Here is a 16,751-nt window from a genome sequence, read left to right as displayed (position 1 = left end):
CCCTGACGTCCTGTTCATGACTTGAGTCCAACCTCATTTCCCTCACGTTCAACCCCTGCTCCCCTTCCCACTTCTCATCAAGAAATACCCGTTCGCCCAAGTAATAGGAGTCCAGATCCTTGCTTCAATTGTGTTTATCTTAGTGCTTAATTTGTCAGGAAGGGGAATGATTTCATGGCCGACCTAGTTTTAGGCAGCTGTTCACATCATCCCGGCTCATCTACCCCTGCTTTTGTGGTTGAATCGGACAGCGCCTCAAGTTCTTCCCATAGTAGTTTATTTAGTTCGGGTACGTATCCTCTTTGCTACATACTTTTCCTATTTTTTTTAATCCACCCATTTTGTTGTTCTAGGTATTTATGGAGTCCCCTTCTGCAGAGTTAAATACGGGAATTCCCTCATCTAGCCAAAGGCAGGAGGCTGAGGTGAGCCCGACAGAGAAAGGCTCTGCACCTGTCAGTAGTACTCTTCGTCAATAATTTCCTTAGGTTACAGAGGAAGTTCTGAGTTTCAGATCCGACCTGACCACCGAAGAGATATCAAGGCTTTCCATAGGTAATCCGGTGGTATTCAACACCTTTTCCCCGACAGAAGATGAGCCGGTCTGGTAAGGCCAGAATCCCGAAGAGCCACATTTTTTCTTCTTCTACCATGACTTAATTACCAAGATTGGCATCCGCTTTCCTCTTTCTCATTTTAAAATACAACTCCTAAACCATCTTCTTCTTGCTCCTACTCAAATCCATCTGAATGGCTGGGCTTACATCGTTGCTTTTGAGCAATTATGCGCCTCTTTGTCCATAGCTTGCATCACTCCTCTCTTTCTTTACTTTTTTAACATTTATACCTTTCGTACTGACTCCGAGCCTCCTCAACTCAAAGGATGGACTAGTATCTGTGGCCGTGCTAGCAAACCCTCAAGCAAAATGTTCTCAGTTTATATTGACTCCTTCAAAGGCATTAAAGGTTCATATTTCAAATTGGTTGCTGAGGTCGGGGAAATGCCATGGTTCATTGGCGAGGACGGGAAGAAGAGTTCCCCCTTTATTGGTCTAGAGAGCATCATCTGCGCAGGCCGGCTGATTTTAAACTTAGATTATCAGCGGAAAATAAGGCAAATGTTAAGACCCTACTTGCCCACGTCGGCTCGCAAGGCCATTTAAGTGCAACTTCCTTGGTTGCTAAATCCAACACCGACCTAGATCAAGCTAGTATGCCCTTGCAATTTTTTTCAAAGTATTTCTTTTAATACTGATTTCTTTTTCTATTCATAATTATACTTACTTGATTTTCAGATTGTCAAATGGACTCTGCTACAGATGAAGTACCTGACTATGTGCTATCTCGGAGAGGGAAGACTGCAACTCGACCTCCTCCTGCTAACAAGAGGCAAAGGACCATTAGCCCTTCTGTAGGTGCCACCACCTCCGATCTGGCTAACAACCCTGGCATATCAGTTTTGGACTTGACCAACAACGCTGATAACTGGCTGGATCCAAGTAGTCACCAAGCTTCTCCTGCTGTGGGCACCGGAGGTACCACTCAAGCCGTCATGTTTGTGGATCGAGGTATCCCATCGCCGACTCCCCTTCCTGCTGGGCTTAGGAGAGGGGCTTTATGGGAGGCCGAGGTTTCCCCAGAGCTTCATGGCGTTACACGCCCTCCACCTGCTTTTTACGGGACCGACATACTTTCAAGGGCCGAGGTTGAAGAATTGCAAAAGGCTGAGCTATATGCTTACAAGGTGGCCTCCCTAGTGAAACCTTATTCTCTATTATTGGAGAAGTATTCAGAGGTTTGTGCTGAGATGGACGCCCTCCGGGTTGATAGGGATGCCCTTCAAGCCGATCGTGACAAGATGGTTCAAGAGAATCAAAATTTGAATACTGCTGCTGCTGATTTGAAATTGTCTTTGGAGAAATCCCAAGCTGATTTGAAGCTTGTATCAGAATCATTTGGCCTCGATGCTAACAAAGAGACTGTCATTAATTATTTCAAAGAGAAATTGTCCTCGTTAGCCGAGACTGAGTCAAGGGCCGCAGCTTTGGATTTGGAAATCAACAAGCTGAAATCCGACCTTAAAGATTTGCAATCTAACTATGATCTTAGCCAGGACGTACTGGAAAAGGCTGTTGGTTCCTTGTTTAATAATGCTGTGAATCAAATGAAGTATTTTAATCCAGGAGTTACGTTGAACACTAATCAACTAGACTGTTTTGGTTACGTTCGGGGTGGTGTTTTTGTCCCTTCTGAAGTGGATCCAAGTTCGGTGACAGCGGAGGGTGTCTCGGTAAACCCGGAAGTTAAGCCGCCGGACAACAATTTGATGCGAAGTGCAAGACATGCTCAGGGGAGATGACCAATAGGTTACATGAAGAGCTGTGATGTCGGTTTATTTTGTAATGACTTCATCTTTGTTTTGATTTGTTGATACTTGTTGAACTTGCGAGGATTGATCTCTTTTATCTGCGACAAATACCATATGCATTGCTACTAAACACGATTCCTTGATAGGTATTTTAACTTGTAACTAGCTGATTTTTAAAATATTTTAGCAACCTGATCAGGGTTACTTGCACTATATAGTATTTTTCTTGCAGCAATATTTCTGCTTTTATTTGCGAAACTTTGAAAATGTTTTAAGGGCGTCCCCTTACATTCCAAGTTTGTACCCATTGGCTAGAATTCTCAACCTTGCTCTTGGCAAGACGGGTTCCACTGCCTTGGGTTTTATGCCTAGCTAGAACTCTCTATCTTGCTCTTTGGCAAGAAGGGTTCCGTTGCCTCGGCTTTATGCCTGGCTAGAACTCTCGATCTTGCCCTTTGGCAAGACGGGTTCAATTACTTTGGCTTTGTGTCTGGCTAGAACTCTCAATATTGCCTTTTGGCGAGACGGGTTCAATTACCTCGACTTTATGCCTGGCTAGAACCCTCAATCTTGCCCTTTAGCAAGACGGGTTCAATTACCTCGACTTTTATGCCTGGCTAGAACTCACGATCTTGCCCTTGGGCAAGACGGGTTCCAATACCTCAGACTAGAAATAAAAATATTCTTAGAAGAAATGCTTTCTTTATTCAATTACTCATAATTTGAAATTCCAACTACAAAAAGGAAACGTTAAATTTGCTCTTCTTTTCAACTAACATATTTCTTCAGCTTGTCTGCATTCCATGTCCTTCTAATACTTTTTCCTTGTGGAGTTTCCAACACATAAGCTCCTTTTGATAGCCTTTCCGAGCTTTCCTTCAGCCGCGTTTCGTTCGCTAACGTCTGCTCTTCGAAGAACCAAAACTCCTACCGTGAACGATCTAGGCTTCACCTTCTTATTGAACCGGTTAGCAACAAGTTGCTTTGCCGCGAAATTTTTGCAGTGAGCCATAACCCGAGCTTCATCTATCAAATCCAGTTCCACTGCTACTTTCTTACTATTTTCTTCTTCCGTCTGCGACATGGCTTGGACTCTTCTCCATGACAGCTCTTCCAATTCCACCGGAATCATGGCCTCACATCTATAGGTTAACCTGAATGGGCTTTCCCCAATAGACGTCTACATCGTGGTTCTATACCCCCAGAGTATATAGCATAGCTCTTCTACCCGCTTTCCTTTAGCAGATTGCTCTATTCTCTTGCTCAGTCCTTCTATGATGACTTGATTGGCTGCTTCTGCTTGACCGTTAGTTTGAGGATGCTCTACTGATGCAAAGCGATGCCGGATATGAAGGTTTTCCATTAACTCCTGGAAGGCTTTGCTTGTGAACTGGGTTCCATTATCAGTAACTACCTCGGCTGGGATCTCGAACCTGCAAATCAAGTTTCTCTCAAAGAAACGCTGAACCCTAGCCGAAGTGATCGTAGCAACTGGCTCTGCTTCTATCCATTTAGTAAAGTAATCAACAACCACTATTAACCATTTTAATTGGCCTTCAGCTGCTGCAAATGGATTCCCCATTTAAAGAACGGCCATGGTGCCGTGATTAAATTCAACTCTTCTGGGGGAGTCAACAGGTTCTTTCTGTGCTTCTGGCATTGATCACACTTCTGAACGTGTTCTTTTGCATCATTACTCATAGATGGCCAGAAGTACTTGGCTCTAACCGCTTTTCGAGCTAAGGCCTTACCTCCAATATGCTGGCCATTAATTCCCTAATGGATTTCAGATAGGACGTATCTTGCTCTATCCGAGCTTAAGCACTTCAGCAAAGGTGAATAAATACCCTTTTTGTAAAGTTGTCCTTCCACCATGGTATATGATGTTGCATCTTTAATTAACTTTCTAGCTTCCTCCTTTCCGGCAGGCAATGTCCCATTTTCTAGATAATCGACTATAATGTAACTCCAATCATTTACCTCTGATATTTGCATGATACATGTGGGTTCCGGGATACTCTATTCAACCATCGTCCTATGGTTTCCCCACCCTTTGGTGCTTGCTAGTTTGGATAATATATCAGTCGTGCTGTTTTCATTCCCTGGAATATGACTGACCTCCACCTTTTCAAACTCTGCTATTAGCTGTCTCGCAGAGTCCAGATATTTTGTCAACAATGGTCCCCTAGCTTGATAACTTCCTTCGATTTGGGAGGTGACCAATTGAGAATCACTGTAAACCTGCAGCTTTCATGCTCCGAGTTCCTTAGCCTGCTGGAGGCCGGCTATGAAGGCCTCGTACTCTGCCTGGTTGTTTGATGTTTCAAAATTCATTTGCATGGAGTATTCAATTGCTACACCTTCTGGGTTCTCAATGATAACCTCGGCTCCACTACCTTTGGAGTTAGAGGATCCATCTACATATACTTTCCAAGTATCCGGGCTGTGTGAACTCTCTCTTTGGATTGAAGTAAGCTCCCTAATAAAATCCACCAGTGCTTTGGAGTTAGGGTCAATTATGGAATTATTTCATAATTTCACATAATTAATTAATTAACTTCCTTAATTAACGATGCGGACGTCCTTATTGTTCCTTAAACATGCGGTAAGTTGGACTTTTACCTCGTCTGTCAACCCCTTACCGATCTTTGCAGTTTGTCCCTGCTCCCCAATGATCACTTCTTCTAATTTTCCACCGAGTTCAGGCCTCGGCATCTGAGTATCATCCCTCATATCCAATTCCACCATGTTTACCGAAGTCTTATTCACCTGGCTCGAGCCACCTTGCTTGGTACTGTTTTTGATCTCGGCTGAAGGTTTGGGATCATTTTCCACTGCCCTAACCGATTTGAAATAGCAGTCTTGAGACTCCTTGTGGTCTCCGGCAATGGTAATTACCGTATTTTGCTTACCAATCATCTTAAGCTTTTGGTGTTTGGTGGAAACTAGCATATCCCAATTGTGGATGGTCGGTCTTCCCAATATCACATTATACTCCGAAAAGAAGTCAGCTACAATGAACCTTACCCTTTCGGACTTGTACGCCTCTTTGGTTCCTAAAGTAAGCCTGAGATCAATATACCCTTTGGGAATAGTATTACGGCCGTTGAATGCGATCAAGGCCGTGTTGCAGGATTTCAAATCTTCCTCATCTAGATTCATTTTTTTGAACGCCTACCATAGGATTATGTCGGCACAACTGCCGTTGTCTACACATATCTTCCTGACTCTGCAGTTGACTAGCGTTCCCGTAATGACTAATCCATCCACGTGTCCTGGCATCACATCCTCCAACTCTTTCCTGGTGAAATATAATAGTGGCGGCTCTAGTTCGGCTTCTTTAAACTTGGGCCGCTCCCGTATCGAAAGCACCTCTCTCAGATATTTCCTTCTGGCATTCATGGTGTCGCCTCCCCCACCAAAATCCCCACTAATCAATTGCATTCAAACCTCGGCTCCACAAATTCATCCTCTCCTCTGGCCAACTTCTTGTATCGGCCTTCCTCTTTGAATCTTTTTTCTTTTGGCGGGCTCATAGGCCAGCCTCCTCTTCTTTTTTTTGTTGTTCTCCCATCCTTGAGTCCTGATCAGATATTGACACAGCTTTCCGTCTCTGATATACTTCTCAATCGCATCTCTCAGATCCCAGCATTCATCAGTAGTGTGGCCAGGCCCATCATGAAATGCACAATACCGAGATTGATCTAACCCGGACTGGTTCAGCAAAGGCCAGGGTCTATCTACCTTCTTCATCTCCGTGGAAGCCACTTCCCTCCAGATTTGCGATCTGGGTGAATTTAAGGTGCATACTTCTCAAATCTTCCCCTAGCTGGAATGCCGTCATCTTGTCTTTTACACCGGAAGTCATTTTGCCTTCGACTTCTGGATTTCTCTATTTGGTTAGGATGGTGCTTCTGATCAATATTCTCGATTTCCATTTGTTCGAGCTCCAGATACTTCTTTGACCGCGCTGTGAACTCTACAAAGGTCCGGAATGGGTCTTTGTATATAGACTTGGCTAACCTAGAAGAGCCATGCAACCCTGCTATTACCAGGTGTAAATGAACGTTTTCAGACAACCCTGGAACCTGCAAAGCTGGCATTTTGAACCGGTCCAAATATTTTTGCAAGGTTTCCCCAGGTATGCCTTATTTCCCCAATGCAAACTCTGACTTCGACTGTTTTTTGCTAGTGGAAAAATTTAGCAAGAATCTTCCACCAAATTCTTCAAACAATTTGCTGGATCCCGTTGGTAATGATGAAAACAATGTTTGAGCCACTCTTGTCAACGTAGTCGCAAAGAGTTGCGTGATCAAAGGCTCCTCTATTCCCTTAATGTACATGGCCATGTCAAAGGCATCTAAGTGCACTTGAGGATCCTGCGTTCCGTCATATTTGAGAAGCTCTGATAAATTCAGATTTTCTGGGAAGGGCGCATCAACAATCTAGTCCACGAAAGGACTATCATTGTATTGCCCCCTGTGATACTTCCTCCCGTAGACCCCAGATACATCATCCGGGTTTCTGAACTGATGTCTGTTATCTAGAGGTTGTGGGCTCTCTACCCGCCTCGTTGTACCTCTTCCACCACCCCGACCTCCTTCATGCTGAGGTTCCTGATTGTGATTCAGGTTAGGAGCGCCCCTTTGAGGTCGGCCATCAGCACTTCTAGCTTGAGTCTGGGTTCGATCATTGTTCTGCTGGGGATTCGTAATCCTCAGGTCGGTCATGACCCGAGTTATAGCTTGTGCCAGATTCAGGTTGGAAATTCGCCCTAGCCGAGCTTCCAACTCTCGAACTTGCCTAGCACCTTCTTCCCTCTGGAGCTCATACCTTCTCTCCATCTCCTCCATTCTTCGAAGCACCGCAGCGACAGCCAGATCTGTCACCCACGGATCGTTAGCTGTACCATTTGGGATTTGCACGACATCTGGAATCTGCTTCTCCATTGGTTGCAGCCCTAGCACGTATGGGGCATTTGGATTAACCGCTGGGGTTGATGCCGAATCAGAGTGCACATCGCTAACGTGCACAACAACGGTGTCCAGTTGTTGATGATCCAAAGGATCCTCCCTGATCGAAGGAATTGGTTGGTGCCTGGAATTCGATCTTGAGGGCTGTCGGTACCCACTTCTCGTCGTCCTCACCATTTCGATCGACGACTTCTAACCACGTGATCGTAGGGGTAGATCCCCACAGACGGCGCCAATGTTCTGTCTGAGGCAGAGATGTCTAACCGTTGTTAGATAGTTGATGTTGGATCTAGTGCTTTCTCTAAATACCTATGGATTAGATATCTTGGGGACAACGAATCACCACATACTATATGACGGCCTTAGCCTAAGGGGGGGTGTGTGCGCGCTGAGTGATTGCGTAAAATAGGGTTAGAAAAAGATCAGTCATACCTGTAATCTTTAGCTCCTATTTATAGTGCTTACCTTTGGGGTTGTATGATTTGGGCTTCTTGTGGATGTAGGCCTTACTCAGGTCCATAACAGTTACAAAAAATAATTATTATTATTATCCACAAAAATATTAAGGTGGATTGTATACAATATGTTTCAATACAAATTTGGACATATAAGATGCTTATATGTTAATAAAAAATTTCATCTTTATTGTTGCGCAGATGATATTCTCTGTTGAAAAAATTATTTTTGTTATAAAATATTATGGATGACCTTTCATTAACATGTGACTCGTTATTTTTCATGATCTTTGATGTATTCTATAATCATCACACCAATGATGTGTTGAATTGTAAAATACATCCAGGGGAGAGTGTTATAAAACATTATGGATAACCTTTCACATGGGTTATGGATGATCTTGCACACAGTTCATAACATGTGACTCTTTGTTTTCCATGAACTTTGATGTATTCTATAAATCACACTAATGATGCGTTGAATTGTAGAATACATGCAAATTGAAAATTATTATGAATGACCTTTTACATGGTTAATAACATGTGACTATTTGTTTTTATGACTTTTGATGTATTATACAACCATCACGCTAATGGTGTGTTGAATTGTAATTATTCCCCTAATTATGCTTAAAGTCCTATATAAGGACATATCTTAGATGAAAAAAGTGGTACTTGGTGAATTTAGATAATAATAATAATAATATTTCCTTACCTTCAAGAGGTCATACTTATTTTATCTTATTTTTCTATTGATTTTCTTTCTACGCTTCATTTTACTTTCGTTCATATTTCTTTTTCTCTTATATTCTCCATCAATTCAATTTACTTATATTATGTTTATAATTTATTTTATATTTATAATTATTTAAATTTATATAATTTTTGGTTTTTTAAATAATAAAAATTTTGATGAAGGAAAAAGTTTGGCCAACGGGCCAACCCGCTAAATTATAGGGCTTTGAGGGTTAGGGCTAAAAAAAATCCCGCCACAAAAGGCCTTAATGGGTTAGAATAAAATTTAGGACTTTGCGGGCTGGTCGCAGACTTCAGCACATTTTGACACCTTTAGTCGTAGTAGTGTGAAAAGATGCAAGACTTCAATATGGAAGCCAACCAAATATATTGTGCGTAAGGGTGAAAATGGATCAGACAGCCTATAAGAGATTTATGGCCCGACCTATATCAAGTCCGACTTGACTTATGTATAGTAAAATAGAACAGGCTCAAACTTTTAAAAAAATATTTTTTAAAAGTAAGTTATAGACTTTCTTTTACAAGGACCGACTTATATCATATTATTTATTTAAAAAAATAAAATTAACATTTTAATAATTTTGAATAATAAAATAATTTTATTTTAATTATTGAATAACTAATAAACTTAAACAAGTTAACAGACTTCAGTCAAACCTTTTTTTTTAAAATATAGATCAGACCAAATTTATAATTTGGACCAATACAAAATTAATAGACCAAACTAAACATAAAATATTTTACATAGAGATGGACTATATGAACCAAAGTCTGCCCTACTCAGCACATTTAAATCCCTAATTGCCAGCACCATTGAAGCACCGATGTCATGCATATTTCACAACATAAACTACGGCCAACAGACTAATTGGCTTCCAAACAAGAAAAACATATCAGACGGCAAAGTGATTCTGTGAATAGGCCATATCACTTTTGCAATGGTACTTAAATTAAAATAAAAATAAAAATTAAAGCACAATATACTTAATCCATAAATAGCTATTAATTGAAAAATATCAAAGATTGTGCATCCAAACAGCATGAGAGTAAAGTTACAGGGTCCAAAGAGTTTTGTTAGAAGTTCAAACTTGTTTTAGGTGCTACAACTAAGGTGGGGGAAAACGGTTAGGAAAAGCTGGCATATGTCTGCATTTGTATCTGAATAATATTTTAATTTATATTTATGTCGCAAGAATAGATAACAGATATAAGATCTCTAGTAGCGAACAAATGACCAGCCATTTTTACATAGAGATGCCATGATAGGAAATCGAGAGTTAAACGAAATTTCAAAGAAGGAACCAACAAGAAATAACTACCACAGGAAAAATATTTCACAAAATTATTAGATATGTAGTGCCTAACACACGAAGGTCAGAGAGAAAATATCTCAACATTTTGATTACAAATATTAGGGCAACCATGGTAAAAGGGCCTTCCTACTCTAATATGCCCACCCTACTATTATAGAATTAGAATTACAATCACAATCACAAGTCTCCACTCTACCGCAGAAGTTCTGCCACAAGTTTCCATAGTAACGTGGTGCAAAGATTGGGAGAATGTTCATCACAGCACCTAACAGTTAAGCAAATAGGCCAGACCGGGGATACCAGAACCTGAAACCATTTAAAGAGCACATAAGCATCACCATTGCAACATACATTCTGAAATATCTCAAATAAGCGCCAAGCATTAGTATATAGTAGGACTATAACTCAAAACTTTTAACAGGGGAAAACAAGGAAATAAGAAGTGGATAGAGTAAGAACCTACGAGTGACTCTTAGAATCATACCTTTAGTCTAGTATGAGTTCTGAAACAAGTCCAAGAGACCAGCAGCACCTTATTATACAGGCACCCAACAGGTGGATGCATACAAAATGCGGCCCTTCCAACCTTGAAGCATCCAGTTGTTGTCTACATCAAATACAAAATCTCTATGGTACCATTCCTTGAACTTGGTCCTAAATTTAGCCATTAATTCCTCATTCAGTGGAAGATGCTTGAAACCAGCCCTCGTATTCCTAACTTCCCACTGTTTGTATGTCTCAGGCCTCTCAAGTCTCTCGAAACCTTCACATGCTATAGCATTGATAGCCTGCCGACCTATAAGTTCTCGCTCAAGCATCATCCTCTTTTCATTTTCACGGGATATGACAGTGTCACACATATCAAACATAGCAGAAAAATGGAACAGCGCCTCCCTGAACCGTGTGGCAAAGAAAGGGGCATTATAAGATCCATTAACGATGCACTGAACAAAAATATCCGGATTTATCTTCCTAATCAACTGCAGAACTGCATTTCTAGGACTGTTGACTTCAAAAGTCTCATCCATCAAATTCTTAAACCTCATCATACAATTCACAGCAACTAGCTCGTTGCTCTCAATTTTAAGGTCTTGTACTTGAATGGTTTCCCAGTCACGTGATGCTAAGGCATTGTACTCAAAGGGAACGTTGAAACGCTTGCAATAGTTAGCCAGACGACAACCAGTCTGCTCATTTCTTTCTGTGGGACGAAAGCCAGGTTGGGGCCACTCTATGCCAGTGATCTTTAGCTTGGGAGGTCCACCATCTCTATCTGATAAAAACTTAATAAGTATTGGCCACTGGAAACCATATTGGATACCAAAATCAATAATATGAAGGGTTTCTGCCTTTTCAGCTGCTTTCATAATCATTTTATTTGCAAAGAAATATGCAAACCTCTTGAAAGGGCAGGCAGATATAAAAACTTGGTAAGCTTTCAAAAACTCAGCAGCAGTGATCCTCTTGAAGCTCAGAGAGTTAAGAAATCCTTGTGAACCTGTAGCATCGCCAAGCAAGCGTGTCTCAAGGCCATTGGCAAAGTAATGAGCCAACCTTTGAGATGCATCTCCAACGGGGGAAGAATGTTGCCTTATCTGCTTTAGTAATTCATTAGCAGTCCTATTGTCATTGACATACACAGCTTGTGCACATAAAAGCAGAAGACTCCTCAAATCCACGGTTTCCTTCTTCTTTCCTTGTTTTTTAGGACGAGCCTTCCGTCCATTAGATGAAGGTGAATTTTCACCTGCCTTCTCGGCTTTCACTGTTCCATTCTGCAAGCAATCACGTTCATTACAGAGTGGTTTCTCCACACTAAGCAACACTCGATCAAACATATCTGATAAGTCACTCTCATCAACCACACCAACTGCTGATTGCTTGCTACTTCTCCCTTCTTCACTGGTGTCACCTCCTTCGCGCTCATGATTCTTTCTACCCTGCAACGCAACCGAATTCGCCCCAACCATGCTGAATGATTCTCCCTTTGAATCAAGACCAGTTACAAGCTGAGGTCCTGGAGGAAGAAACTTACTAGCTTCCTCTAACCCTCTCCTAAACTGGGAGACAGAATCTGCGTCACTGAAAATATTTTGTGCTAACATTTTGGTAATAGAATAACCCAAATCTAACAGTCCATCACTAACAGTAACACTAGTGGAAAGATGTTGAGAAATGGCATGGGAGTTAAACTGAAAAGCATGATCACCAGAAACAGAAAGAGGGGTATCAGGAGAAGGGGGCTTCAACTCACGAGAATTGTCATCTAAAGAGTTGCTAGCGCCGCCGCTGCTGTTGCTGTTGCTGCTGGTGGTGGTGGCTCCACCGTCGGGACTCAGAATATCGAGGGGGTGTTGATTAGGGGAAAGAGGTATGTTTTCAGTGAGAGCATCATAGAATGATTTCTCAGTGACTTGCAAGCTCAGAGGGTCATAAAACGGCCTCTGTTCAACGTTCTCTTCCATCAGAACTTGGCTTATGAATGTCACGGTTTCTGAGAACTCAGTGTCTTCTAGTGAAGGATCTGCAGAGGCAACTTCACCTTCTACAGGGTTTGTATGCATAGCAAAACCAAGTGAATCCGCATAAGGCTGATCAAGAAGGATTCCGTTAACATCCCAATCGGTTTCGTATTGATTTTGATCCCACACGATTTGGTTGCTGTCTTCACCAAACTGGTAACTGTTTATGAAATCAATAGCTCCCTGAAAGTTTGGATCCATCTTCCTCTCTTTGTTCACAAACTGTCACCAAAACTCAAACCGGTGCTTCTGTTCACAAAGAAAAAAATTTATACAACACAAATAATAAAATAATATGATATGGTTCTATAAAGGGAAAAAATCTTCGGTGGAACCGATTCACTCAAGTTCAGTACAGTGAAGTTCATTTATTTTAGGATACGCAGTGGGATCCACGCAAATTTCTAGAGTTCAAGGATCCGCATACATATTCTAAAATAAATAAACTTCAGTTGCATCTGCATCGGTTGCACTAAAAATTGTTCCTATAAAGGATTTGAGTTGAACTTACCAGGAATTATTGCAAGTTTCAAGGTAAGGGTTCCATTGAAGTCCAGAGAGAAACAAAGTAAAAAAGAAGAATGAAGAATAAAGGTAAAGAGATGGTGAGGTTATTTTACTGTTATAGAGTAGAAGCAGCCCCTTTGACTAATAGCATATTAATGATAGAGTGTTATGCAAACCCGGGAATCTTCGAAGAAGGAGCCTGCTGGTCAAAATTTTTGAGAAGGCACGTAAGTACGATGTATCTAACATATGAACACTATGATACGATATAATAATGTTCTACTAGGAGCGCGTAACTTTCACAAAATAGATATTTATTTAAGAGGAGGTTATACTGACTATTTTTTATTTTTATTTTTACAAATTTATAAAGTCTTTACTTAGAAGTATTTTATCAATAAGGTATAATATAATTTGTGAAAATTTGTAAATATAATATTTTCTTTTATTTAAAAAATGTAGATTTTTAAAAATAATGTGATCCGTTTTTAAATATAACATGTGGGTTAATTATTTAAGTTTTTAGAAACGTATTCATGAATTCTCTAAAATAATATTGTCTTTGAAGTTAAGGATAATTTTTAATTTTAGTTGGATAACATCACCATACATTTGACGTTAGATGATGAAACGCTTTTTTTCATTTTAAAGATAAATTTAATTAAACGAGTTTTTGTATTTTTCTTAATGTTTTCTCTTTTTTTATTTGTTTTCTCTTTCTCTCAATTCATCAAGATTTCATGATTCTTATTACATAAGACATAAATATAAAAATTACTTATTCATTTAACGATTAATGAATACGCTAAGTTTTTTAAATTTAAAGAGATTAAGAAATCAATAAAAATTGATTATTAAATGAAATTTGTATTGTAATTGATTATAAATAATTTAAATTTACTATTATAAAGTAAAATTTCACATGGATTATGTGATCATACGCTAGTTTATATAACTTCTTTAAATTTAGCGCACATTTTGCCGTTTGACAGGAAAGGACTCGTCAAAACCGAAGCATACACTAGTTTATATAACTTATTTATCTTTGACAATTCGAGTATTATTAATTACAATATGAGAAATGATATTCTGACAATCAAGTTGTGTTATACTAAGTTACTACCAATCAATTTTACCGTTAGATCGATTATATTGATCCAACGGTTATATTTATTTCTATCTTTATATGATCATGATTTCCCAAATTTAATACTTTATATTTATTTTTACCTTTGTATGATTATGATTTTCCATATTTAATACTTTCACTTTAAATATGGGGAATCATGACCATACAAAGATGGAAATAAATATAATCATTGGATTAACATAATCAATCTAACGGTGACATTGATTGATAGTCACTTAATAGTAACACAACTTGATTGTCAGAATATCCTTCCCTTTATAATAATTAGAAGAAAGTTGTTTAGTTTGTTGGGGTTGCTTGGTTGCCAAGCTGAGACTTTTTCTTCCGTCACGTCGACGTCGCGAAGAGCAAGCCAAGTCTCCAATTTTCAGATAAGTTTGAAATGTCTATGTTTTCACTGTTAAATGACTACAAGGTATTCTAATAGTTTTTAGAAACAAAAGTCGTACATCGTGCGAATATTTTAAAATAGATAATTTATGCTCACGTTCATTTTATTGAAATATTCTCATAAATAAGCTTATAATTATAAATAAATTTGAATTGGCGACATCATGTAACTAACTCATAAGATTGTAACTTCTAGCAAAACGTAATTATCTCTTATTACATTAAATACAAAATGCAATCAGCTCCTATTATATTAAATTCAAAATTCAAAATGAACAAATCCTAATTGCTCTAAATTATATTAAATTCTAAATCAAAATGCAATACTCTAAATTAAGTTCAAAATCCAAAAATCCTATCTGCTCTAAATTATATTAAATTCGAAATCAAAACGTAATACTCTAAATTAAATTCAAAATTCAAAATATGTAGCAGAATCAACCTCGAATACTCCCCCTCAAGTTGGAGCATGTAAGGATGAAATGCTCAATTTGGGAAGGAAACCATAGAAGGTTGAGTGTCCAAGAGCCTTTGTGACAAATTTGTTAGCTGAGACTGAGAACGAACATGCGTTGTAGCAATATGACCCGCGAAAATATGATCCCGAACAAAATGACATCAAACTCAATGTGTTTAGTTCGCTCGTGAAACACTGGATTAGCGGCAATGTGAAGTGCTGCTTAATTATCAATCCATAGGACCATAATTATTAACTCCAAGGCTCGAAAGAAATCCTTTAAGTCAAATCAACTCTGAAGTAATCGCAGTCATGGCTCTATATTCGGCCTCTGCTGAATAACAAGCTACAGTGACTTGTATCTTTGTTCTCCAAGATACGAGAGAGTGACCAAACATGACAAAATATCATGTAACAGACCTTCGTGTAAGGGGACATGATGCCCAGTCCAAATCATAATAACCATGTAACTTTAAATCACTAATAAAAGGCAGCAAAACACCTTCCTCGAGACTCTTCTTCATGTTATGCAGAACACAAGTAATCGCAAGCCTATATGAACTGTGATAAAACATGAACCACATAGCTCAAATCAAGCCTGGTGATGGTCAAGTATATAAGTTTACCAATAAGCTGTCGATAACGTTTTGGTTGGTCAAATAAGGGTCCATCATCAAGAGCTAACCCATGATTTTGTTCCATGGGAGTAACTGTTGGTTTGCTCCCACTAAAGCCTGCCTTAGAGAGTATGCTTAATGCATACTTTCATTGACACAAGAAAATACCCTCTTGACTTCGGGCAAGAAAATACTTCAGTAGTCCCAAATCCTTGATTTTAAAGCAAGTGTTAATATAATTTTTCACCTGCATACAAGTTGTGGCATTGTTCCTAGCTAAGATTATGTCATCCACGTACACTAAAAAAGCTAATAATACATCACCACGAGAAGAAAAAAACAATGTATAATCAGCTTTGTATTGTTCAAATCCATATTCGAGCATCGAAGAACGGAGCTTAGAAAATCAATTGTGCGGGAATTGCTTTAAACATATAACGACTTCTGAAGACGATACACATAATGAGAAAAACCAGTGGATGGCTGAAAACCTGGAGGAAAGCGAATATTCACTTCTTCCTCCAAATCTTCATTTAAAAATGCATTGTGTACATCTAACTGATACTCTTCCCATTTCTTTCCAAATGCAACAAGCAGCAACGTTCATACACTAACCATTTTGGCAACGAGTGCAAACGTTTCACCATAATCTTCTCCTTCAACCTGTCTATTTCCTGCAATAACAAAACAAGCCTTGTACCACTCGATTGAACCATATGCATTATATTTTATTTTGAAAACTCATTTACTAGGCAAGGCATGATTTCTTGGAGGAAGGTCTGTGATATGCCATGCATTAGTTTCCTCAAGTGCCGATATCTCCTTTCTCATTGCATCAATCCACTCGGTATCCGTCATTGCTTAACAAAAATTTGTTGGCTCATATCCTGCATCAACAACGGCTAAAAATGCTCGATGTTTAAGAGAAAATTTATTGAAATCAACATAATTGTGTAAAGGGTACCTTATGCGAGCAGCACAACCGAAATTGGTGATAGGTGCAGAGGCATTATGTGTTTCAACTCTACAGGCTTATTGGTTTAAATATTCTGGTTGCTTTTGAGTCCGAGTGGAACGACGCGCAAGTGGATCTTCTGCTGGAGCAACAATAACCTTTGTAGGTCCTATAATAGTATCGGGTTAAGCCTCATGTTCTTCTTCAACATTTTCAGCTGGATATGTGGATGCAGGACTCCCCTTCACTTCAGCAACAGGCAACTCGTTTTGTATATCACAAACAAGA

At 39.4% G+C, this 16,751-nt stretch overlaps 1 protein-coding gene across 1 annotated transcript; it reads right to left on the bottom strand.

Annotated features, from left to right (window-relative positions):
• Nucleotides 1-9,876: 9,876 nt before the first annotated feature.
• On the bottom strand, nt 9,877-13,040 carry LOC133311414 (scarecrow-like protein 34). Its single transcript, XM_061512464.1, has 3 exons — nt 12,899-13,040; nt 10,350-12,636; nt 9,877-10,171 (listed from the first exon to the last, which is right to left on the bottom strand). Exon 2 carries the CDS (start codon nt 12,586-12,588, stop codon nt 10,402-10,404), a length of 2,187 nt encoding a protein of 728 aa, XP_061368448.1. The 5' UTR covers nt 12,589-12,636; nt 12,899-13,040; the 3' UTR covers nt 9,877-10,171; nt 10,350-10,401.
• Nucleotides 13,041-16,751: the final 3,711 nt, after the last annotated feature.

The sequence above is a fragment of the Gastrolobium bilobum genome, unplaced genomic scaffold (assembly GCF_033153095.1).
Source record: "Gastrolobium bilobum isolate Gb01-03AN ecotype WA unplaced genomic scaffold, APGP_CSIRO_Gbil_v1 utg14925, whole genome shotgun sequence".
Classification (NCBI taxonomy): domain Eukaryota; kingdom Viridiplantae; phylum Streptophyta; class Magnoliopsida; order Fabales; family Fabaceae; genus Gastrolobium; species Gastrolobium bilobum.
This window is presented reverse-complemented; position numbering and strand designations above follow the sequence as displayed.

Coding starts and splice junctions, on each gene's coding strand:
- LOC133311414 (XM_061512464.1), bottom strand. CDS start 12,588: ATGGATCCAAACTTTCAGGGAGCTATTGATTTCATAAACAGTTACCAG.